Consider the following 25,066-nt stretch of genomic DNA (forward strand, 5'->3'; position numbering starts at 1 on the left):
GGAGGCGACAGTAGTGTCACTACAACAGTCGAAGGAAAGGATACTCCTCGAAAACGATAATGACACGAACAGTAAATTAAGGTCGCGCATCTGTTTACTGTTCTTACAGAGAAGGGTATACATATCGCATGGAAAACCGACTTTCGATGCGAAGCCCGGAGGACCGAGTTTCATAAGCCATTTGACTCCGCTCGACGAGATCGGAAAATGTATGCAATGATTTTTTTAACAATCGTGTTTCTCAGAAACCACTTAGCCGAATTAGACGCAACAGCCATCAAATGAAAGGTATCATGGTTCCATAGAACATTTTTGGAATCAGTCAAATGGTTTCGGAGTTATGGATGCAACCAGTCTTGATGAAATTCATTGTGACCGAAATCATGTTTTTTTTTAAGTCATTAGATGTTATGATGATGTTTTGGACTTGTAGCAGTCAATTTCGGTTTCAGAGAATCACAATGATTTTATGATTGCTGAGTTCTTTTCAGTGTGCAGTACTCAGCGATCAGAAAATCGCTAATTGTGATTTGCTGAAAGCTAATATAGTCAAAAACATACATTGCAACGACTTCTTGTAACTTACAAAAGCAAAACCGGAATAAGCTCCGGTGAATACGAATTTTAGAAAATATGTCGCATTTCTCGGCACCCACTGTACCGAATTTAACGCAACAACCACCAAATGAAAAATAAAATAGCGTGCATAGCTTTGGAATTGGTAATCTAGTTCCGGAGGTATAGCCGGAACCTATTCCGGTTTATGAGACTAAATCTGAGTTGCACCGAATAAAACCCATCATATGACACATTAAATTACATGAGGATTCAAAACCCAGTTCAATGGTAGTCATTTGAAGTGCCTAAAACCACACTGGCTTCATTCGGCCATGTTCCGAGTTCCCCCGGGGAAAGTGGCCCATTTATAACTAGGGTATAGTCCATCTTACGGCCTTAAAGCACTTGATAATTAATCTGTTATATAACATCATATGAGCACTTTTGTCAATTAGTAAGAAGAGTCAGATCTCACCATAGATGGATTAATCCGGGTTTTTTTTTCTATCCAGACACACCAACTGATGTACACGAAGGAGCAATTGAGAAGGACAAGGCGTTTGGAGTCTGTTTGAGCAACGTGACGCTCAGTAATGTACGTGAACTTACTACGAGGTCGCCAATGAAGCACGAGCGATGAATCATAATTATTGGAAACGAGGACGAGAATGACGCGTCACACATAACGACATAACTACTGTTTTCGTTTTAGTTGAGCGTGAGAGGCATGGATGCTAACCGCTAGCCGGAAAGATGTCTTCAAGTATATTGATAAATTATTATTTTGGGAAAGTCAGAGTAGTTTATAAAATCCTTTATGCTCAATATTTCTCAATTCACAAAATGTTGAACTTGTGATCTTGGGTTGCTACTAAGTGCAATATGCATTATGCAAGTATAAGAAATAATAAATATATAAATAATATGCTTGAGCGGCACCGGTGGTGTAGTGTTAAGCGTGATTACTTCTCACCCCAGCAGGCCTGAGTTCCATCCCAGTCGGCACCGCCGGGATGTTCTGAGGCATAACATCTCTTCCCTTCGGATCGGAATTAAAGCCGTTGGTCGACGGTCCATGGGTTGATGGGTCGGTAGGTAGGGTCCAGATGTCGGAGCTGCCTCCCTGGCGTCGGTAGCATTGGCGCTCGGCACGGAAAACAAGATCTCAATTGTCACACGGAATAACTTTATGTTAAGAAAATTAATAGTTCCAACCCAACATATCATTGTGGTCCAATAAACCAAAATATGTATCTTTTTTCCTAGAGGCTGACCTTTTCATTTTAGCCATAAAGTGTCTTTGGATGAATTGGACGATTTGGAAACTAATCATGTCTTACTAATTCAGGGTTGTGGAGTCGGAGTCGTGAAAAAAAGTACAGACTCCGACTCCGAATAATATGAAACTTCCCCAAAGTTGTACACAAGCAATTTTTAGAGTCATAATCAATCTGATATAATTTAAAAACCTGCACACTTAGAAATGATTACCGACTTCGGTAATTTTATCGAGCTGTTTGGTAAAAATCGGGCATTTTAAGCTTTGAAACAAGGAATAATAATATAAGATTTAAAGCTTTAAAACAAGGACAACTTCACCACAAGACTCGACTATTCAAACAAGGCCGACAGTGTGTTGAAATTAAAACTTAGTGGAACAGCTTTTCAAATGAAGGTCAAAGTGTTACCGTACGTTCCGCTGTTGAAAGTTCGGTAAAAAAATACTGAACTCGATAATAACTACTAAGTGTGTATCTAACCCAGCGTTAGTGTTAATTTAAATCTAACAAAACTCCTAATAATACTAAACTTTATGCTTTCAAAGTGTATAACTTTTATTTTGTAAGTTTCAAATCAGCATGATGGGAGATTATAAGTAATAGCAATGAATAAGATTATGTCTCAGCTTATTTTAGCGCAACAAAGAAGTGAGACAAAGGTGTGGACTATCTAAGAAAACAAATAAACATATTCGTATTTGTTAAATAATATCCCTTTAAAGCCTAAAATTCTCGATTCCAATATCACTTACAACCGCAAAGTAAAAACCGGGATTTAAAAAAAACAATAGCGGATTTTCTCAATAACTTTGAAAAATCCGTTTAGAGTACGGCAATGTGAAAATTGCATATATAGAGTTGAAAGCGAGCTAGGACAACTTTAGGAAGGTACAGGAAGGTGGTGAAGAGAGATGATAAAACCGATTTGTACCTTGGTAAAGTTGTCCTAGCTCGCTTTCAACTCTCTATATGCAATTTTCACACTGCCGTACTCTAACCGGAACTATAAATTCTATACTTTCATCTGCTCATTCTATCGTATAAAAATCACCACTTTAGTCTGTATTTGAAATTAGTATCTTCTACTATTAAAATCGTTGACTTCACGCAGAAGTAAGAGCATGTGGACTTCGACTGTTCAAGGTTCGAGACAGTGCGAAGGGACATGCCTATCCTTAACGTGGAGAATGTCATCGATGAAATGTGTCGAGAGGAGGGAACAAGGAATGCCGTCAGCAGGGCAGCCGCTCAAATACTGTCGGAGCTGCAGCGAAAATGGAGATAGGAGCAGCGATCTAGCAACGCCAGTTAGCACTGAGAGTATGAGAATTGCATGAGCACAGCCACCCCACAGCCGAAGCACTGCATAGAATGAAGGTTCCTGACTACCTTATTATTTGCAGATCAGGGTTCTGGTCTACGAGACAGACACGGAACAGAGATCAATTAGAAACACAGCGGGAGTTCCACAAGGCTCTATCCTTGATCAAACGCTTTGGAACGGGATGTACAACGGCGTGCTAACGCTGAAGCTGCCCAAAGGAATTGGGATCGTTGGCTTTGCGAATGACGTCGTCTTGACGGTAGCAGGCGAGACGCTGGAAAAGATAAAAGTGTTGGCAACCGAGGTGATCGACATGATGCAAGAAGCGAAGCTGCAGCAAGCCCACCACAAAACGTAAGTGTTATTGGTCAGTAACTGTAAAGAGGTGCAGCGTGCTGAAATCACCGTCGGAGAGCACGCCACAGCCTAGAAGTGCGTGTTGAAATACCTGGGAATGATGAACGATGAACGACCGGCTAAACTTTAACAGCTACGTCGAATATGCCTGTGAGAAGGCTTGGAAGGCCAACAACGCGATAATCAGAATCATGCCGAACAACTCCAATCCCAGAGGCAAGAGGCATCTGTGGCCAGTGTGTCAACGTCGATACTGAGGTATGGAAGGATGCACAGCTATATATCAAGCAGAACCAATGAAAAATGAGCAGTATGTTCCGGCTCATGGCCATGCGGGTCGTGAGAACATACAGATCCACTGTCGGAAGCAGTGTGCGTTATCACCGGAATGATCCCTATCGGCATCACCCTCGCGTTGGCTAAATGGCAACAAGAGTGGAACACGGTGGAGAACGGTAGATGGACACATAGACTAATACCGATTCTTTCGACCTGGGTGAACAGAAAACACAAAGCAGTCAACTTTCACCTGACGCAGTTCCTGTTTGGCACGGTTGCTTCAGGTTCGAACACGCAGCGTAACCCCTCGGAGTGTGGCAGCGTGGTCAAAACGCCAGAACATGTGGTCTTCAACTGTCCAAGGTTCGAGGAAGTGCGAAGGTAGATGCTTGTCCTTAACGTGGAGAATGTAGTTGATGAAATGTGTCGAGAGGAGGACACGGCATTCCACGTCAACAGTGCAGCCACGCAGATTATGTAGGAACTATAGAGAAGAACAGCGATCTAGCAACGCCAGCTAGCACTGAGAGTAAAGGGTGTCCACAGTTAAATTGCGTCACTTTCAAAAAGCTGTAACATTTTGCCCTTTGGGTAAATCTTAGTGAAATTTTGGGTGATATCCCAAGTAGCCAAAAGTTCCGCATGCTACGTTTCTACTACCAAAACGTAGGCGGAATGAATTCTGGTGTTCTTGACTACCACCTAGCTGTATCGGACCGGTGCTACGATGTCATCGTTTTTGTCGAGACTTGGCTCGATTCTCGAACGCTTTCCATCCAGGTGTTCGGATCCGAATACGAGGTTTTCCGCTGTGACAGAAATCCGAAAAACAGTCGGAAATCTACTGGAGGTGGTGTTCTCGTGGCAGTTCGTTCCGGGTTAAAGGCGAGAGCTATTGAAAACGTCTTGTGGAACTGTGTGGAACAAGTTTGGGTGGCCGTAGAACTGAGCGATCGCACACTGTACCTATATGCGGTGTATATTGCACCTGACCGGGTTCGTGACAACGAACTTATCGATACCCATTGCCGGTCCGTTTTCACCATAATGGAGAGTGCGACACCAACTGATGAGATAATCGTTCTGGGTGACTTCAATCTACCCGGTGTTTCCTGGAAACCATCTTACAGCGGCTTTCTCTACCCAGACCCTGTACACTCTGTATTTCATACAGGATCAGTTAGCCTTCTCGACTGCTATAGTACAGCAACACTATCTCAAATAAACCACGTAGTCAACGAAAATAACCGTAGCCTGGACCTCTGCTTCGTTAGCGTTCAGGACACCGCTCCTTTCATCTCCACGGCACCTTCTCCACTAGTAAAGCAAGTACATCATCACCCTCCCTTGGTTGTCACTGTTGCTGACAATCACGATCGGGTCTTTGACGACATTTCCACGACCGTGTCATACGATTTCCGGAAAGCCGATCACCGTAGTATCGTCAACGCGCTATCTAGTATAGATTGGGAGAGCATCCTCGATCCTGATAATGTTGAAACCGCTGCGCAAACATTTTCACATGTCTTGGCTTATGTCATTGACAGGCACGTTCCGAAAAGAGTTCACCGTAAAATTTCTCATCCTCCCTGGCAGACGAGTGAACTGCGTAGGTTGAAGTCGACCAAGAGAGCCGCATTAAGAAAATTCACTAAGTATCGTACGCTTTCGCTGAAACGTCACTACGTTAGGCTCAATTATGAGTTCAAGCGAGTTAACCGTCGATGCTATTCGCGATATCAACGAGGGATTCAGAGGAAACTCAAGTCGCACCCGAAGTCATTCTGGAATTACGTAAATGAGCAGCGCAAGGAATCCGACCTTCTTCAATGGTGTTGAATGGAGCAGTTGCTTCCACTCCTCAGCAGATCTGTCGCTTGTTTTCTGAGAAGTTCGTTAGTGTTTTCACGAATGAGAGATTAACTGACGAACACGTTACCCTAGCAGCTAGTGATGTTCCACTGTACGGTCAAACACTGGGTGCGATGGATTTCAACGTTGAGATGATTTCCACTGCCGCATCACAACTCAAGTCGTCCTTCAATCCAGGACCCGATGGCGTTCCATCCGTATTCCTGAAAAAGCATATCGCCAGCTTGCTGATGCCCATGCTTCACCTATTTCGATTGTCCATCTCGAGTGGTACATTTCCATCTTGTTGGAAATTCGCACATATGTTTCCTATCCACAAAAAGGGCAGCAAACGGGATGTGGACAATTATCGTGGAATAACGTCATTGAGCGCAGTTTCGAAGTTATTCGAGTTAGTCATCATGGAGCCTCTACTCTCTCATTGTAAGCAGTATCTAAGTGGTGATCAACACGGCTTCACTTCCGGTCGTTCTACTTCCACAAATCTGCTGTGTTTGACATCGTATCTTACGGAAAGCATGGCAGAGAGGACTCAAACAGACGTCATATACACCGACTTGTCAGCTGCCTTCGATAAGCTAAACCATGCCATCGCGATTGCCAAGTTGCATAGACTTGGGGTCAGCGGCAACCTCTTGCGATGGTTTCGTTCATATTTCACTGATCGGCAACTGATGGTTGCCATTGGTGACAACCGGTCCAATATCTATCTAGCTACGTCAGGAATACCCCAAGGAAGTCACCTCGGACCTTTGATTTTCTTACTCTACTTCAATGACGTGAACTTGGTCATCGAAGGCCCACGACTATCGTATGCAGACGATCTTAAAATCTACCTACGAATCCACTCGATTGATGACTGTCACTTACTTCAACGTCAGTTCGAAGCCTTTGCCAGCTGGTGTAATTTGAACCGAATGGTGGTTAACCCCACTAAGTGTTCAGTGATCACTTTTACTCGGAAGAAAGAACCAATCACATTTGAATACAAACTTATCGGCACTGTAATCGACCGTGTGAACCATGTGAAAGATCTGGGTGTTATTCTAGACTCTCAACATACGTACAAGCAGCACATCTCGTACGTTGTCGACAAGGCGTCTAGGACATTGGGATTTATCTTCAGGATAGCAAAGAATTTCTCCGATATCTACTGTTTGAAGTCACTGTACTGTTCCTTGGTGCGATCCATTCTGGAATATTGTTCTACGGTCTGGAGTCCAAACTACAACAATGGTGCTGAGAGAGTTGAGTCCGTTCAACGCCGTTTTCTTCGATTCGCTCTGCGGAAGCTGCCTTGGAGAGACCCATTTCATCTGCCCAGCTATGAAAGTCGTTGCCAGCTGATTAATCTGGAGCTTCTCCGAACTAGAAGAGACACCTCTAGGGCCCTGTTCATTGCGGACACTTTACAAGGTAGAATTGATTGCAGTGCAATCTTGGGGCAAGTCAACATTAACGTCCAACCCCGTGCGCTACGTAACAACGTTATGCTGAGATTGCCACTTCAGCGCACAAACTATGGCATGAACGGTGCAATAGGTGGGCTGCAACGAGTGTTCAATCGAGTCTCGGGCATCTTCGATTTCCATATGCCTCGACACAGTTAACCGTGAATGATTGTGTGTTTTATTTATGTATTTTATTCTTAGTTTTTATTTTTTTGATTCACCTATATAAGTTACTTAAATCATCATTGGGGCTTTACACAGCCTGTTGATGCAGACAAATAAATAAATAAATAAATAAATAAATGCAACGATTAAAATCACTTTCAAGTTCCATAAAGTTCAAATAAAGTTCCGACCGAACTTTCAAGTTCCATAAAGTTCAAATAAAGCTCCGAGAGAACTTTCAAGTTCCATAAAGAATAAATCATAATTCTTATATTTATGCAGTGCATCAACATTCTTCCCAAACATAAAAAAAATAAAGAGTAATTTCCTGGATTCGAACCCGTGTATTCGGCATGCGATCTACAATTGCTAACCACTGCGCCACAAGTGTGTTGGAATACCATGCGGGCAAACACACATCAAGGTGTTGTGTTTCATATTCAAGTCAGTCGCTGGTACTGAAAACTCCAACAGTAGGCGGGACAACGGCTCACTTTAATAATTTCAGAAAACATAGCGGTTCGAGCTGGGGCTCTCACGCAGAAGGACTGGGTTTAATTCTTCAAACAGCTCGAATTCTACTACTAATGCTGATAAATCAATAAAAACATAAACATTAATACCTGCCTTTAGAAATAACTATCATAGAAGTGCGAACTAAACATAGAATTGGTGTAGAGGACCTTTTAAATTTATTTTCTAAAAGATCCGTTCAAGTTCCGCCAGAAGCTGATTAGAATGCTCTTCAATTATGGTACCGGAAATTTCAAGTTCCTATAACGACTTAAAAATGAGGCTGCTATGAATTCAATAAACCACCTTCAACCAAGCTGCTAAGCCACAAATAGGGTAACTGATGATGGTTGGACCTATTTAGGCCGGTTTCGGTGTTTTTGCAAATGCTAGTTTAGCCCATATGTGTTCAAAAACTTTGTTTAGAGCTTATTGGTATCATAAAAAAAAACCCTTTTTATACAGTTTTTATGAATTTTCTATTTTAAAAAAATCAATAAATTTGAGTTTAACTTCGTTTCTAAAAAAGTTTACTTTCCACGCATTAGCTAGCACTAGCATTAGCATTTTCTCGGAAATCATTGACCCAATTTGGAAATTTTTTAACGTCAAACTATAGGTATTGTGGTCCCATTGAAAGCTATCGAATATTTTTCGAATCGGTCAACCGGTTCCGGAGATATGGCCGGAACAAATTCCAGGGTATATGGAACATGGACCTAAATTTGACATGGAAGAAATAAAACCTAGCATGTGATACTTCACATTACTTCGAAATTCGATAACAAGATCAATAACAAAATTGAGTGCCCTGGACCACATTGTCCACTTCCGGGCATGTTCTGGGTGCCCCCGGGAAATTCAGGGGCTTAAAATGACAGAATATCAGAACCTAATTCCGATTTTATAGTTTTTTTTTTTCTCCTAGGTTAGCAACTTTTAGTTTGTTAACATTTTATTTCAAGTTAATTCACACACAGAAGGTGTATGAGAAGTGCTTAGTTAAATTCATATTAACAGATTCTTTCGGCGCTTTCGTGGTAGTTCGGAAATCGGCCTTTCAGCCAACCTGACGATGGAATTCCTCCTTTAAATTTACGCCGAACTAGTGACGCAAGGTCTTTAGCAGCTTCCAAGATCTTTTTGGTCGTCTTGAGACTGCCAGAAGCAGCGCACATACAAACCCAATCCGCTAGCTGTTTTGCGTGAAGTGTCGTTTTCGGAATATTGTACCTTTTCTGTGCCTGATACGCGGTAAGTGATTTATTTCTTACTAAAAGAAAAAACTCTTGAAGATTTTCGACCGTATAACTCTTTTCTTTAGCTATTTTTTTCAATCGAAGAAACTGATCACTCGGCCAAAACGAAATCGAATTTCAAATCAGCTGCGCATGAAGGATGTAGACAAACAGAAGCGCACCTAGCGGCCGTCTTAGGAAACACATAGGTCCAACCATCATCATGCGTAGGTCCAACCATGATCATATTTATCTATTCGAATTTCGTCAATTATTCAAACATTTTAGTGAAACCAATAGATAAATGGCGTACTAACGTGTTGTTTACACCTTAAAGCAGTATTTTACTGCATGAAAATAAAAATAAATGTAAAAAATATTCCTTATTGTATGTTTGAAAGTAAGGCATGATGACGAGCTAATGCGTGGAAAGTGAACTGTTTTGAAAACACATTGAAACTCAATTGTTTTGAAGTTTTTTTTTTTTCAATAAAACACCTATGCAAATTGAAGAAAATGAGTTTTTTATGATAGTAAAGTGATCTTTGAAAATAAAAAATTAGCGAAGATTGACTAAACTAGCGATTGAAAAAATAGGTCCAACCATCATCAGTTTTTGGATAGGTCCAACCAGAATCAATTACCTTTTATCAGAACTTTTTGTTACTTGGGATGGTTTCGGAGAACGTTTGGCTGTCGATCGGAAGCAAGTGAGTGCAAGAAAAAAGTGTTCCGTACTGCGCTAAAGATCACAAGCGAGTGCACAGTGGTTCTCCTTAGAACAAAAGTTGGCCAAAACCTCAAAATTGTTGCTGATAGGCAAAAAACAGTTGAAATAGATGTTTTTTAGCTGTACGAAGAAAACTTGACAATCAAGACGTCACAAAAAAGAGTATAGTAGAACCAAAACCAATGCACAATGGTCCCAGCCGTATTTACCTAGGAACACAAAAATGTTTGCGCCAAACTGTCAGTTTTAGGTATATGGTTTCCTAGGCAAAGTTGCTTCATATTTTTTGTTCAATCTTTTTATGTTCGTAAAATTAGGGTGGTTTGGAGAATTAAAAATACAAACTATTTATTATTTGAGATAGACCGAAGCAGTGTTCTAAATAGTTGTAGAACATTAAATTCAAAGCAACTTTGTAGAAGATGCAACGTTTTTATCTCTTATGGTTCATAAGTTATGATTTTTTAAACAAGCAGGCTAGGGTGGCCACTAAAGTCGATTTTCTTTGAATATCTTTTCATGCGTTAATTTCTTGCAAAAACATTGTTCTGATTACACTTAGAACTTTTGATGACGCATATTTTTGCTCGCAACTAGGTTACTATCGTTTTTGATTAGAAAGTTAAAGGCTATTTTTTTTTCGAAAAAATGACTCTTTTCAATTGTCAATATCTCAAAATGGAGCAAACCGATTTTCAAACATTCAACTTCATTGGAAACATCGTTTTTTTTTTATTTTTGGTAAAAAAAACTGCAAGAGCTTTTTATGTTTAAAGCATTTAATTAAATTTAAAAAAAGTAATATTTTTCAACAAAACTACCCAAGTAACAATACAAGCTGAACATTAAGAACAGAAGCTGATTATTGGTTGATTTAAGGTGTACAAAGCTGATTAACATCAGGCTGAACATATAGTTGATTAGTAGTGCATGAAGCGAATTGTATCCCCATAAATCCAAACTCAATAGGTTAGCTGATCCAAAGATTGAACAAGCCTTATTTAAGCTTAACACAACTCCACAAATCAGCAATGCGTTTCACATATTTTGATAGCTTGATTTGTTAAATGTCGTTAGTGTCTGTGTCACTTGTTGAATGTCCGGCATTTTAGTTCTACTAAATTCACTGCCTACGTTTCTAATTACAGGCAGTCGCAGCAGGAGAGTCAAGGAAAAGGAGATTTTTAGGAATAGCTCCAGATAGAAGTGGTCTGCGAGGACGTCGGAAGTATTAACATTTGTACTTCTGTGTTTTGACAGTTCACCACTTTATATTGTACTGAATTTTCAGACCGCATTCCAAAAATATTACTCAATTATGGCACCAAAATAGCATCCAAATGCCCATCAAAATAAATCGCGTGCTTCCCAACAAACAATTTGAACTGATTAAAAGCTTAATAAGCTAACAAATTGCTGAAAAAGCTTAATTTTGCATGAACAAACTCTTATTCAGCTTTCAATGTTTGTTGGGTTGTGTCCACATTGTGTTAAGTGCACTTGAAAATGAGTGGATTGTTTAACCACAGACAAACAGACATAACACTGACAATTTGTTCATCGAACACGCATTTAACGGCCAATTTAAATGTTTTTAGTTGGTAGTACCGCGCCTGTGGCGCACACAGTCAATAACCCTTGCGTTTGACGTTTACACACTACCGCCATCTGTTCAGCGTACTACCCATCACAGTATACTCAACAGATGGCGGTAGTGTTTTACTGACGATGTTTTATGTTAAACAATATTCAATGTGTTATGTCTGTTTGTCTGTGGTTTAACTGTCACCAGTTGTTGCTTACAATTCTGCATTGTTGTATAATACTCTCCGGGTGCTGTTATTCAACTTAAATTTGACGTGCTTCAAGTTAATGATCATACCTTTTACCACACATATGCCTAAATGGTCCAGTAGGTATGGTTGACGCCTATGAATCAGCGACTGCCGGTTCGAATCCCAAAATGCAAAGGTAATTTTTTGACCTATATTAACAATTTAAGTATACACATCCAATTAGTCAGCAACAAGTTGAAGCAGTTCCATATAAATGCATGAGATATTAAGCGGTCTTCCATTATAATTTTTGAAATAAAACTAGAAGGCTGAACAAGGGTTGAAAAAGCCTGTTATTTAAAACCTTAAAAAGCTTATAATGTATAATACTGTTAAGCTTTTGGCTGATTAAAATCACCAGATTTAGATGTTTAAAAGCTGGACAAAGGTTAACGTACAGCAATTATTCAATCTAAGGCTAAATTGAAATCGATTAATCAACTCTTGTTAAGCATCAATTTGTTACCTGGCTAGTCATAACTTTTCAAATAAAAGAGATAACAACTTAGCAAAAATATGCGTCATAAAAGTTCTTAAAGTATATGGCATAAAAATTTCACGAGAAATGAACGTATAAAGAGATATTTAAAAAATGCCGATTGTCTAGGGGCCACCCTAACCTGCTTGTTTAAAAAAATCATAACTCATGAACCATAAGAGATAGCTATATGATGCGTGTCTGTATGTGTGTGCGTATTGGTGTGCTTTGAAAAAGGCATTGTGAAGCTTGCAACGGTATACACCACAGATTATATAACTTAGAAACAGATATTTTCAAAGAACACTTTACTTGTTATTCCTAATTTCAACATGTTTCGCCAAAAATCGCAAAACACATTAAAACCTATCTGAAAGTTAACTTTTCTAGCTATCTTTTGATTACTAAATGATAGTGGGCGAATGTGTCCGTCATATGTTTTGGTAGCCTAAATTGTAAAAAAATTTTTTTTGCTAATTTTTATATCAGAAACTGTCACTAAAAACACTCTTTTTTACCATCCATTTGACGTGAAATAAGCCGAGAAACATTTCTTCTCAAGCAACCAAGTTTATAAACACATTATTTTTTGCTATATTTGAGCAAAACAGTAACAAGAAACTTTACGATTTTTTTTAAATTTTTGATATCTCTACACTATAACAGCCATAAAAAATTATTTAATCAACAAAACTGCACAAATCATTCAATTTAAGATACTCTTAAAATGTAAAAATAATAAAAAAAATATTGAAATAAAAATATATCAACTTTAATTTTTGAGGTTTTGGCCAGCCAGGAACCACTGTGGAGTGGTTTCTGTCTTCAGATGCAAACCCAACTATTCCGAAACAAAAAATCGATGTTCCAGAGTACCTCAGCAAACAGCAAGTTCCGAAGTTTCCTAAAAAATTCATGATTATCGGGCAATTAGTTTATGCAGAAAACGGAGCAAGCCTTTCGTAACAACTACAACCGTAAATGGCCAAGCCTACATGAATGAGTGTTTGAAGAAACAACTGCTTCCGTTTCTCAAATCAAACAACGTTCCTAAAATATTTTGGCCGGATCTAGCCTCTTGTCACTACTCCAAGAACGTTCTGGAGTGGTTCAAGACAAATGGGGTAAATTTCGTGCCAAAGGATCTCAATCCCCTAAACACACCGGAGCTACGGCCGACTGAAAGATACTGGCCTATAATAAATCACAAAATGTCGATTCAACCGTTGCACAAAATCTTATGGGTGGAATTAAGAAGAATGCTTTGATTTGGTGAAGAAATACAGTGAGATAAAGATACGCAAACCAAGCTTATATATATAGTATTAAATTCCCTGCAAATGTCATGGCAATCGGTTGAGAGACTTATTTTTGTCGAGTACTTCTAAGTGATGCAATTTAACTGCGAACACTTTTTATAAGAAGTACATGAGCACCCAAAGTAACCAATTCAGGAGATAGTAGGGATATGGTTTTAGTGGAGCTGCACTAGAACACACACACAAAATATCTTTCAAGGCCAATGCAACCCAAGTAACAACTCAAGTGCTTTTTCAATTTATCCCAATTTAAATAAGGTTTTCTACCAGCAAAAACCATTACTCACGGTTTAATCAACATAATACACAACGTCAGGCTCTTGATGTCTTAATTATGGTTATAAATCCTATTAAATTATGCATGGGATTTTTTTTTATTCTTATGTGTTATGATTGTGTTGTAAAGAAAGAAAAATCCATAATCAACGCTGCCATACAACCTCAACATATTTCTCAATATAACCTTGGGAACCTTGCATTATAATTATACCTTATAAGCTTTAAAATTTGTAAATAAACCTATTAAATATATCTAATGCACTATACTCACTTCATATGAGTTCCATCTTCTTAGAGTACGCTTGCAGCCAAATTTAGCTCCTGGGATTCACCAAAAACCCTGCAAAAATAATAAAAAATATAAGTTAGTACGAGCAGTAAATAGGCTCTAATATTGGGCTCAGGGAATCAAAATTAACGATTCAGATAAAGATAATGGCATTCTCATTTTGGTTACACTCATGATTAGTACAAATCCATAAATTACAATGGACAGTTCTGGAAACGATAATGCGATTATCATTTGTGTAACAGATCATGATCATATGAAATAGCGATAATCTCAGATCATCATCATCAGCTCTCGTCTCTGAAAATTCCCCATTTAAGACAAGGCTTATCAAATGCCCTATAATATGTGAATTTTCGGAATGAGGATGACGTATAGAGATCGAAAATCGATGTTTGCCGCCATTATGAAATCCAAGATGGTGGCCCTCGATTTAAGAAAAACTGTCGAGAATTGATGTCCGCCACCATTTCGAAATGTAAGATTACCCTGCAATGTGGGTATTTTCGGAACAGGGATAGCATGCAGATTTAGAAAACTATTTGGGAATCCAAGATGGCGGCTATTGATTTTAGAAACAACTTTTCCCTACAATGTGTGCATTTTTGAAACCGGTATGACGTGTAGATGTCTAAAATTGATGTCGGCCTGAATGTGGTTGACTAGAGTATTTGTCAGTTCTATTTAAAACCAAAGGCCGCCAAATTGGATTCCAAAATGGCGGTTGACATCGATTTTCAACATCTACACATTATTCCAGTTCCAGAAATACCCATATTGTAGGGTATTTGACAGTTTTTTTTTTTCGAAACCAACGGCTGAGATGACGGATTTCAAAATGGCGACCTACATTGATTCTCAAAATATATGTGTCATCTCGATTCCAAAAATATCCATATTGAAGGGTATTTGACCTCTAGAACAACTTTTCCGAAGACAGCAAGTTCCTAGATTTTGAGATACATTACAAAGTGATTGTTATCATATCAGTAGATTATCGTTTTTGTTGCTGATCATGATGTGTAACACAAATGATAATCCATGATCTTACTGTACACTGATCATGGTTCCGTTAACTAGTATTTTTATCGTCGGTAAGCATCGGAAGATAACATTTTTTTGATTCCCTGATTGGGCTATGGATCTAAGATTGGGCCCATCGCTCAAAATCTGCTATTTATCAATTTTATATATATGAACGCGTCATTGGGACGGTACACGCAAACCAAAAATCTATTACAATGAATGTTAGTTCCAGTTCCTATCATCCTCTGTTCATGAACATCGCAACGAATGTTAGGAATTGACCATGCAGGCGATGTAATAGTTTTTTGTCTTTTTTTATTTCGTGTTCCATCTACGCTTTCGACTATACCAGTAAGCTTGTAGAACGACGCACATTGTAGAACATAGTAGAACGACGCACACACTTGTCTCGAATCTCGCCAGCAGAAAAAGCATACGAAGTCGAGCATGCGAGAAAATGAGAGCTTCATGTTTGCTTTTAGGCTAACCATATTCAGAAGCATGGAGAGAGCATTGGAGAGAGCAGTGGAGAAAGCGCAGGTCTGATAGTCGCAACGTCCGTGGTTCGAGTCCAGTCGGCAACCTTTTTTCTATTTTTTTCGACATAATTAATTTCACTCACTAATACACTCCACATTTTTCGGTCTCCAATTTTCTTACATCGGACCGCAGCTAGGTAGGGGAATTTACGTATTCTCGGCAACCTAAGCAGCGACCTTCTTTCTATAGCCTTTTTATCTAAGGAACGAACACATATGCAGTATTGGTTTGTTTACAATCTTTTGCTACCAGCTGTTCTAACAATTTCAGTCGAAAGAATTGTCAAAAACTGTTTTGAAACGCTTTTACAAAGCTCCAATCTTCTCTAGTGAGAGCGAGTATTGTCGGCAACCAGTTTTTCTTCGGCAACCGTTCCATTTGAACTGCATGTAAATCTGCTGTTCTATTATCGGCAACTCGAAATCAGCTACAATTTATAGTGCGTGTGTTTCATTTCAAGAAAACCTTGCTAGATTGCTTTTTCTCAGTGGTAAAAATATAGTCAAATTGAAGCTGAAAGCATAAAGAATCGTTTGCATGCATTCAGCGAAGTGTTTTCGTAAGAAAATCCAGTGAAAATAGTGTTTCAATTTGGGTTGCCGAAAATAGTCTGGCATGCCGAAGCCGTCATTTCCCCTATATCACATCCTCGGTTCATGCGGTCTCCACTTACATCCTCTGATGATGAATCCCACATAATTGTAAGCGGGTGTACCAATGATATCGACGCCAGAAAAACAGCTCACACAACTGCTGGATCCTACCTATCGACCCATCAACTCATGGACCGGGAACCAACGGCTTTACTTCCCCCCCGGCGGTGCCATTGTGGATTGAACTCAGGCCCTTTTGAGTGAAAGGCAATCATGTTTACCACTACACCACTGGCGCCGCTAAACAGCTAAACTTTTAATAATTAAAAGGCCTATCTACTAGGATTAGATTCTATGTTAATGCTGGATCGCAGATTGAAACTGGATCCAAACCAAATAATTAAGGCATTCAAGAATGTGTGCACCAAAAACGGGGTTTATTTTTAAAGTTTACCTGAATTGATGATGATGATCAGTATAAAAAGCGAAAATAATTAAATCAATACTCATCATCTTTATAAGTCCGAGACAAACGCTTCAGGCAACTTATATAGAAGCACATACACATAACCAGTAAACGGTTCGGTCATACATAAGCCAACCCCCCCCCCCCCCTTTAGACTGGCAACACTGTTGCCAACCAATTAGGTAAAAGTGAACAATGAATTGCTCGGTTTTGTGGCGGCCCGGAAGAAAGGAAACGAGTCGGACAAGCTAAACTGGAAACTATTTACACTAAGCCACAGAAGGAAAGCACTTTGATCACGCCAAGGACACTTTCCACTGTGTCACGTCCCCACCCACCACCACCTTGAAGCACAAGTTTGCCTGTTGGTTGATAAGACTCGGAAGCCCCCAAACCAAGTGAACAGCCATCCGCCCCAGGGGACCATAAAAGAACGATTTAAGTTCATCATTTACACCGCTCCTCCATCCGTTCGCTGCCGATTCCCCATGCCCATCCAGGACAATCGATTCCAACACTCATCAGGATGATGAAGATGAACAAACGAATAATCGGTCGCCGGACAAAAGCGGTACGCTCATTCCGAAAAGGGTTTCTCCTCCACTTGACTGCCTACTTCTTTTCTCTGTTTACTGTACGAAGATGATTGAAGGGCTACCTCGTTTCCGAAATGACTGTGTAAATATTGCGTGCCCGATGGTCACCGCACTGCGCGCCGGCGGTGAGAGGGCACACAGAAAACAGTAAGATAATTGTAATGTGTTTTCAATGGAAAGTGATCCCTCGTCATTGGCCGAAGGAACGTCCGATAATGTGTCAATAAAGTTTCATGGTTGTTCGTGGAAAATGCGGCTCAGCTCTCTTCAGGATTTTACAACCCCTTCGGGGAATAGACAGACCGCGTTCTGTCATTCGTTCAGATTCGGGTCAAGGAGACTCCAAACCGCATAATCATGATACAGGATGATGAGTAGTGGGAATCCTACTCGCACAGGTCGTAACATTTCTACTTGATTCGTCATTCAACCGTTTTAGCATTTATATGTCATCCGGGCTGCTTGGGGATACATTCAATTTACAATGAACATCGAACTTTTGCTCAGAAAAGGACCTCTGACTTCTTTTACGCCACCAGGGGAAGCAAACTCTGAAACGTTGTCTGCAAAACCGTTACTTATGTATAACATGGATGCTCAACAAGAAATGGAAAAAAAAAGATCGCTATAACCATTAAAGGAATAGCCATGGGTTTACTGAACTTTCCCAATTCGTTGTTAGCAGCCCCGTTACACTTGTTATGTAAAACATCCAACCGACGGCGTTGTCAGTCGTTCCCCATCCCAGGCCCATACGTCGTAACACACAACGTGCAGCATTTGGGATTATCAAAGTTTTTGCCTTTCCTTCTTTTATCCTCCATGCTATCTGTGTTGCTTGTGTTATGACGGTTTCGCAAAGATTTTCCTTTTCCCCAAGGGACGACCGACCGAAGCACGAGAAAAAGCAGCCACGCGCGCTCGAGAAATCCCACAGACCACTCAATTTTACAACCCACCAAGTATCGTCGTTGATACACTGCATTGGAAGGGTCTTGATTTTATGGCTGCACCACCATCATCCAGTCCGGGTCCGGCTCCACCACCGGTGGTCGTTTTTGTTGGCTCCATGGTTGATGGTCGAAATTTAACGATACCACTTGCAATGGAGAAGGTTCCCTCAGGCTCAAGAAGCGATTTTCCAATCGCGTGTGAATTGATGCTGAGGTTTTTGTGAGGCGGTTAGATTTTTTTTTACTTGATTCCGTCGATCTTGTTTTCCGACGCCAGGGAGGCAGTTCCCAGACCCGGACCCTACCTATCGACCCATCAACTCATGAAAAAGGGACCAACGGCTTTACTTCCCTTCCGAAGGAAGGCGTGATCAGAGATTTTATGCCTCAGAATATCCAGGCGGCGCCGACTGGCATTGAACCCAGGCTTGCTGAGGTGAGAAGCAATCACGCTTACCACGACACCACCAGTACCGCTAGGCGAATAGATTTGTGAACCATTATTTTCTATAATCGAAAAGTTGTTCCCGGAAATGCTTATGTTGATGGAGTAGTTATTTTTTATAGAAGCTATCCATGGCTTCATTACCAATCGACGATCTCCTTTATCTGCATGACTAAATGCTATTAAACAGTGTTTTTATTTGCATAAAAAAAATGTCTTATTTACGGAGATAAATGCATGTTAAAATATTGAACTTCCGGGGCACCCTAAAATCCCAATTAATATATTTTTTTACAGGGATAAACGACTTTCAAGATTGTGAACATTCAAACACACCTAAATCGGACCTTTTTTTCCAATTCGTTTATTTAACAGGCTCAAATGTCATCAATACAACTCAGCCGGAGCCGAGTAACAATTAATACAAAAAATTATTAAGAATTCATTTTGTTATGAGTCCCTCTCCTTGGGCGGTGACTTGATTGCAGTTCTTCTGTTCCTTCTCCTCTCTATTTTGTTGTATCTTTCATAATTCTAGAACCTCATCATTCACGTACTTGAGCCGCTTGTTTATCTCTCTATTTGATCCAAATTCAAATTAAATTACATTTCATTTTAGTCCAGGTGCTCCAGCTACTACAGTAGCTTACCCGCCTTAATTGTTATGATACATAGCTAAGTGTGTTTACATTGTTTCTGCCTTGGCAATTCAGTATTTTAACAGGTTTTCTATACTTTCATGTCAAGGATTTTTGAATTCGTGCGTAAAGTTTGTCCTGATTTAGTGCCAGTTCAAAACTACTCCGAAATTGACTCTCTTTTTTCCATGGTTGACTTCTCACTTGCTCTCCTTTCATGCAACAATACAGCTCCGGGAATGGATAGAATCAAGTTCAACTTTCTCAAAAACCTTCCAGAGGCGCTTGTTGAACTTGTTCAATCAATTTCTGGAGCACAACGTTGTTCCGGATGATTGGAAGCAAGTGAGAGTTATTGCCACTCAGAAACCCGTCCCATCGCGATGCTTTTCTGCATTCGGAAGTTGTTGGAGAAAATAATTCTTCTTCGTCTGGACAAGTGGGTCGAGTCAAATGGCTTACTCTCAGATACGCAATTTGGATTTCGGAGGAGCAAGGGAACGAACGACTGCCTTGCGTTGCTTTCTACTGAAATTCAACTGGCCTATTATGCAACAGCAAATGGGCTCAGTATTTTTGGATATTAAGGGGTTGTGACCGTTCGGATAAACTCCACGATAGTGGGCTTTCACCAATTCTTAACAACTTTTTGAGCAAAATATATGAGCTTTTATCATGGAAACTCGACAACTTCACGAATCAGTCACATGAGCTTCCCCCAGGGCTCATAACGTAAAGGACATTGACGATTGTCTTGCTGAAGATTGCTCGCTAAGGTAACTTGCAGATGACGGCGTAGTTTCCGTTATAGGACCAAAAGCATCGGACCTACAAGGACCATTACATGATACCTTAGACAATTTGTCTACTTGGGCTATGAAGCTGAGTGAAATCGTGTTAGGTTTTGAACGCTTGTAACTTTGTCATTTATAAATGAAATTAAAATCCAAATACGCCAATCGATAGGATATTACTTAACAAATCTGCTGAAATAAACATTTTTCCAATTTTTAATCAAAAAACTTTTGAAAAATTCGCTTATGATTATTTTATCACTGTTTTCATGAACTAAACGTTTTCCACAAACCCAGTCATCATAAACGAATACCACTTGGTTGCACATCATTCTGCTTGAACCTGAAAAGCTATAAAACAGTGCTGCTTTCCTGATTCTGCTTATATGATTTGTTGCTAGACCGTCTAGCAGTATAGTTCGTTCGTTCGTTCGCTTCGCTATCGAGGTTTTTCTAGTTCGTTTTATTGCTACGTTCGCGTCGTGGAAGTGCCGTCATCGACAGGCGCATTGCCAAGTCTAATTGCACTTGCCAATAAACAAAGCATGGTACGCAAGCGTACTACTGCTCCTGCATCGGAGGGCCCTAGCAAGAAGGCCCAAATGGATCCCAGCGCTGCTTCGGATGACACAGCAAATCGGCTGCTACAGAGTTGCTCGGAGAAAAAAGAGCATATTCCCCCGCTATTTACCCCGATGAAGGACGTCGCCCAGCTTAGGGATGAGCTGGCAAAACGCAAATTGTTCCCGCGATTCAAAATCTGTAGCGTTGGAACAAAGATCATGTGCTCCAGCCTACAGCAGTACAAGTCGGTCGGTGACCTGCTGAAGAACAGGGCAGTGGAGTTTTACACTCACGATTTGCCTTCGATGAAACCATTGAAGGTTGTTTTACGAGGTCTGCCGTCGTACGACGCGGCTACCGTAAAAGATGAGCTGGTGAGGCTCGGAAACCAGAGGCAGTCCACCCAATGAATCGACGGTCTATGCCCAATACCAACTATCGTGACCAACTGTTTCTGCGCACAAGAACAACATACGTGACCTGTTTCAGGTCATTATCAACTGGGAATACTACAAGCCGCAACACCGTGATGTGACCCAATGCACAAGTTGCCTCTCCTTCGGCCATGGCACGAAGAACTGTCATATGAAACCACGCTGCGACAAGTGTGCTATGGCCCACTCGACGGCGACCTGTGCTCAAGCTGATGACACCGACCCGAAGTGCGTGAATTGCGGCGGAACTCACCGTGCCACTACTCGGGACTGTCCCAAGCGAACGGAATTCATCACCATGAGGAAGAAGGTGGCTACCAGCAACCAGCCAGGCCGGCATCGAAATAAACGTGCACCACCAGTCATCACGGACGACGAACAATACCCGGCAATCCATCCTCGTCGTCTGGTCCCAAATCTCCCACCGCTACCTCTCAACAACAGTCAACGAGCCGCCCCCTCAGCTCAGCATCGCCTCACTGCTGCTGCAGCTCTGCCAAATCAAGCTTCTGCCTCGGCGCCTGGACTATCGTATGCCCGTGTTGCCTCAGGTGACTCAGTTGAAGAATCTCCGTTAACATCAGAGGAACTAGTAACGCTGGTTGCAGAGGTGATCGTCATTCTGCGCACCTGCATGACTCGATCTGAACAGCTTCATGCTGCCTTGTCACTCGTCACCAAGTATGGACCGTGAAGCTGTAAATATTGCAAATTGGAACGCTTGCTCACTGACGAACAAGCATAGAGAGCTGCTCGATTTCTTCAACACCAAGGAGGTCGACATTGCTATCATCACCGAGACGCATCTGAAGCCCGAACTGAACGTATTCCTTCCCGACTTCCGGCTCGTCAGACTTGATCGCACCTGCTCTGGAGGTGAGGAGTGGCCATCGCTGCAAGACGGAACATCAGTTGCCGGCTGCTACCAAACTTCCAGCTGAAAACAATTGAAGCCATCGGAGTGGAGGTGAGCACATCACTTGGCCCAATCACCATCGTCACGGCCTACTGCCCCAAGCAAACCAACATCAGGGACGGGTCATCAGTGGCCCTCCGCAAAGACATCATCAAACTCACCCGGAGGAGCGGGAACTTCCCAGACAACCATAAGTCGAATAACAATGTGCAGACATTGTCGTAAATTGCTACAGTTTAAGTCAAAATCGCATATAAGAATGGCATACATCGCATTATGTTTAAGTTAAATCGTATAGAATACAAATTTCCGACCTATATGCGATGATTCATTTTTCCGTCGTACTGTATCACAAATCAAATCGGATTACATCGTAAGACTTTTCAAAGTGAATTTGTTATTACAGATTAAATCGCATATGATGTTAAATCTACTCGTTTAAAATTAAATTCAAATTTACACGTATATGGCCTCCACTTTTGTACGTATAAGCCATTTCTTTGCATTCTATACGATTTGTTGGTTTGTATATATGTTTGTATATCGTGGAAACAACTTTGAATATACGTGCATTCTGGTTGTCTGGGTTTATCATCGCTGGCGATCTGAACGCAAAACATCAAGCTTGGGGCAACGGTCGGAGCAATAGAAACGGCACCATCCTCAATGAAGACCTGCAAGAGGGCCGCTATACCATCTTGGCCCCGGACTCTCCCACCCGGTTGAGTCGGTCTGGGGTACATGCGACCATCGACATCTTCGTAAGCAACATGGGACACAACGTCTCGCAACCTGTGGCATTCAAGGAGCTGAGCTCGGACCACTACCCGGTCCAACCGGGGACGTCGGAAAATGTTGACCGGTGTCTACAAACCATCGAGGAGGCGATTTCCCGGGCCAGAGAACAACACGTGCTAGTAACACCATTCGTAGGCAGTACCAGCGTACTGGCCTGCCTAACTTGAAGACCAATTGTAATCGATTAACAAAGATCATTCAGCCCAGGATGGTGGATCTAAGAAATAACGATTTTGCTAGTAAGATCCGCTCTCTCCCAGATTGTGCTAAGCCCTTCTGGAAACTTACAAAAATTCTTAAAAACAAGCCTAGGCCCATTCCCCCAGAGGAATCCGAGATTACGGCTGACGAACTGTTGGCCTATATCAAATCATCTAAAAACATGAAGGCCCCAAGTTTCGACAACATCCTGAATCTGGAACTCAAACACTTGAGTTCCAGATTCTACAACCATTTGGCACTGATTTTTAATCAGTGCCTCAGACTTGGCTACTTCCCCTCGTGTTGGAAGTCAGCTAAAGTCATACCCATCCGGAAACCTGGGAAGGATCCGTCCTCTCCTTCAAGTTATCGACTAATCAGCCTTCTCTCAGGGTTATCAAAACTGTTCGAAAGAGCACTGTACCACCGGCTCCTAACATCTGCCGATGAAAACAACTTGTTACTCGAGGAACAGTTTGGTTTTCGGAAAGGTCGTTCGACCGTCCACCAGCTGACTCGAGTAACAAACATTCTCAGACGGAACAAGTCTGTTTCGAAAACATCTGCCATGGCGTTGTTGGACGTTGAAAAAGCGTTTGACAATGTCTGGCATGATGGCCTGGTGTTCGAATTGCAGCAGTACGGTCTTCCAATCTTCCTAGTGAAGATGATAAGCAACTATCTATCGGACAGGACGTTCCGAGTCTCTCTGAATAGCATCACATCGGATGCTTTCAACATCGGTGCCGGAGTTCCACAAGGAAGCATCCTTGGCCCCATTCTATTCAATCTGTTCACCTCCGATATTACGGCTCTCCCTGATGGGGGATCGTTGTCTCTGTTCGCAGATGACACATCCATCGTCTACAAGGGTAGAGTCATCGGAGCTCTGACTGCCAAACTTCAGAGAGGCCTGGACATCCTGTCTGAATATTTCAACAGCTGGAAGATCCGTGTCAACGCGGCAAAGACCCAGGTCATTATCTTTCCACACTCTAAATCTCCTAGACTTGTTCCGTCGGAAAATAACAAGATCTGCCTGAACGGCTCAGTGGTGGAATGGTCCAAAGAGGTCGTGTACCTCGGGCTAACACTAGACAGCAAGCTTCTTTTCAGGGAGCACGTTGACAAAACAAAAACCAAGTGCAACATCTTGATAAGATCGTTGTATCCACTTATCAACAGGAAGTCAACCCTGTCCCTGAAAAATAAGCTTGCTGTCTACAAAAAAAATCATGCTTCCTGTAATCGAGTACGGTATGCCAATCTGGGAGAGTTGCGCAAAATGCCATCACCTTAGACTCCAAAGGATCCAGAACAAGATCCTTAGGATGGCCCTAAACAGTCCCCCGTCGACTAGAAATTCTGAGATCCACCTCCTGGCTGGAATTCAGACATTGAAAAAACGGAGAGTATTCATCCTGGAAAGGTTCAGAGACACCTGTCTGAGATCAAATCATCAGATCATACGTGATCTAGCACGTTAGGTTAAGTTATACTCGTAGTTAGGTAGGTTATCAATTTTTTCAATTCAAATAAAACACATCCCCAAAGGGATATTCTGTAAACTAGTTGAAAAACGCAAATATTAAATTAGAATATCCAATTAAACAAAGATGAAGAGCCAAGTAGGCTAATCAATTAAAATGATAAATCAATGTACTACCATAATCAACAGAAATAAACATAATTTTACTACTACTAATGATTCAGCTTATTACCGCTTCGGACGGCGTGGCACGTGACCATGACCACCACAATGAGGAATGAGACTTGGAAAATTGTGTATGTAAAACCCCCTCCCACTTAACAACAACCTCTCCTCCCCCCTTAACAACAACCTGAAAAAGACATGGAGTTTGACGATAACTTTTTTTCCGGGAAATAAATTTTAAGCAAACCACAATTAGGGACTGTTAATTAACTACGTAGACAGTTGCGTAGATAATTTGTCCATAATTTTTTTTAATTTGTATGGGCTGTGGATAATTGCCAACCCCACCCCCCCCCCCCCACCCCCTCAATGCCGTAAAATATGTCTACGTAGTTTATGAACAGCCCCTTATAAGTAAAAACAATTTTTTACACACAGAGCCAAACTTTTCAAAAAAAAAAAATTTTAATTTGTATCTGGC

The 25,066-nt window shown here is 41.1% G+C and overlaps 2 protein-coding genes across 4 annotated transcripts in view; one reads left to right on the plus strand and one right to left on the minus strand.

Moving 5' to 3' along the window:
- Positions 1 to 25,066, minus strand: part of Gyc88E (Guanylyl cyclase at 88E) — a 205,189-nt gene that overhangs the window by 116,945 nt on the left and 63,178 nt on the right. For all 3 annotated transcript variants that reach the window (XM_065225647.1, XM_065225646.1, XM_065225645.1), the window contains exon 2: positions 13,950 to 14,018. The gene's annotated coding sequence lies outside the window, so the exon portion shown is untranslated. The remainder of the gene's footprint in view (positions 1 to 13,949; positions 14,019 to 25,066) is intronic.
- LOC135704274 (uncharacterized) lies at positions 20,564 to 21,710 on the plus strand. The gene is made up of 2 exons (XM_065225738.1): positions 20,564 to 20,956; positions 21,072 to 21,710. Exons 1-2 carry the CDS (start codon positions 20,564 to 20,566, stop codon positions 21,708 to 21,710), a joined length of 1,032 nt encoding a protein of 343 aa, XP_065081810.1.

The sequence above is a fragment of the Ochlerotatus camptorhynchus genome, unplaced genomic scaffold, assembly GCF_037179485.1.
Source record: "Ochlerotatus camptorhynchus isolate MF236.1 unplaced genomic scaffold, CSIRO-AGI_Acam_v1.1 ptg000232l, whole genome shotgun sequence".
Taxonomy (NCBI): domain Eukaryota; kingdom Metazoa; phylum Arthropoda; class Insecta; order Diptera; family Culicidae; genus Ochlerotatus; species Ochlerotatus camptorhynchus.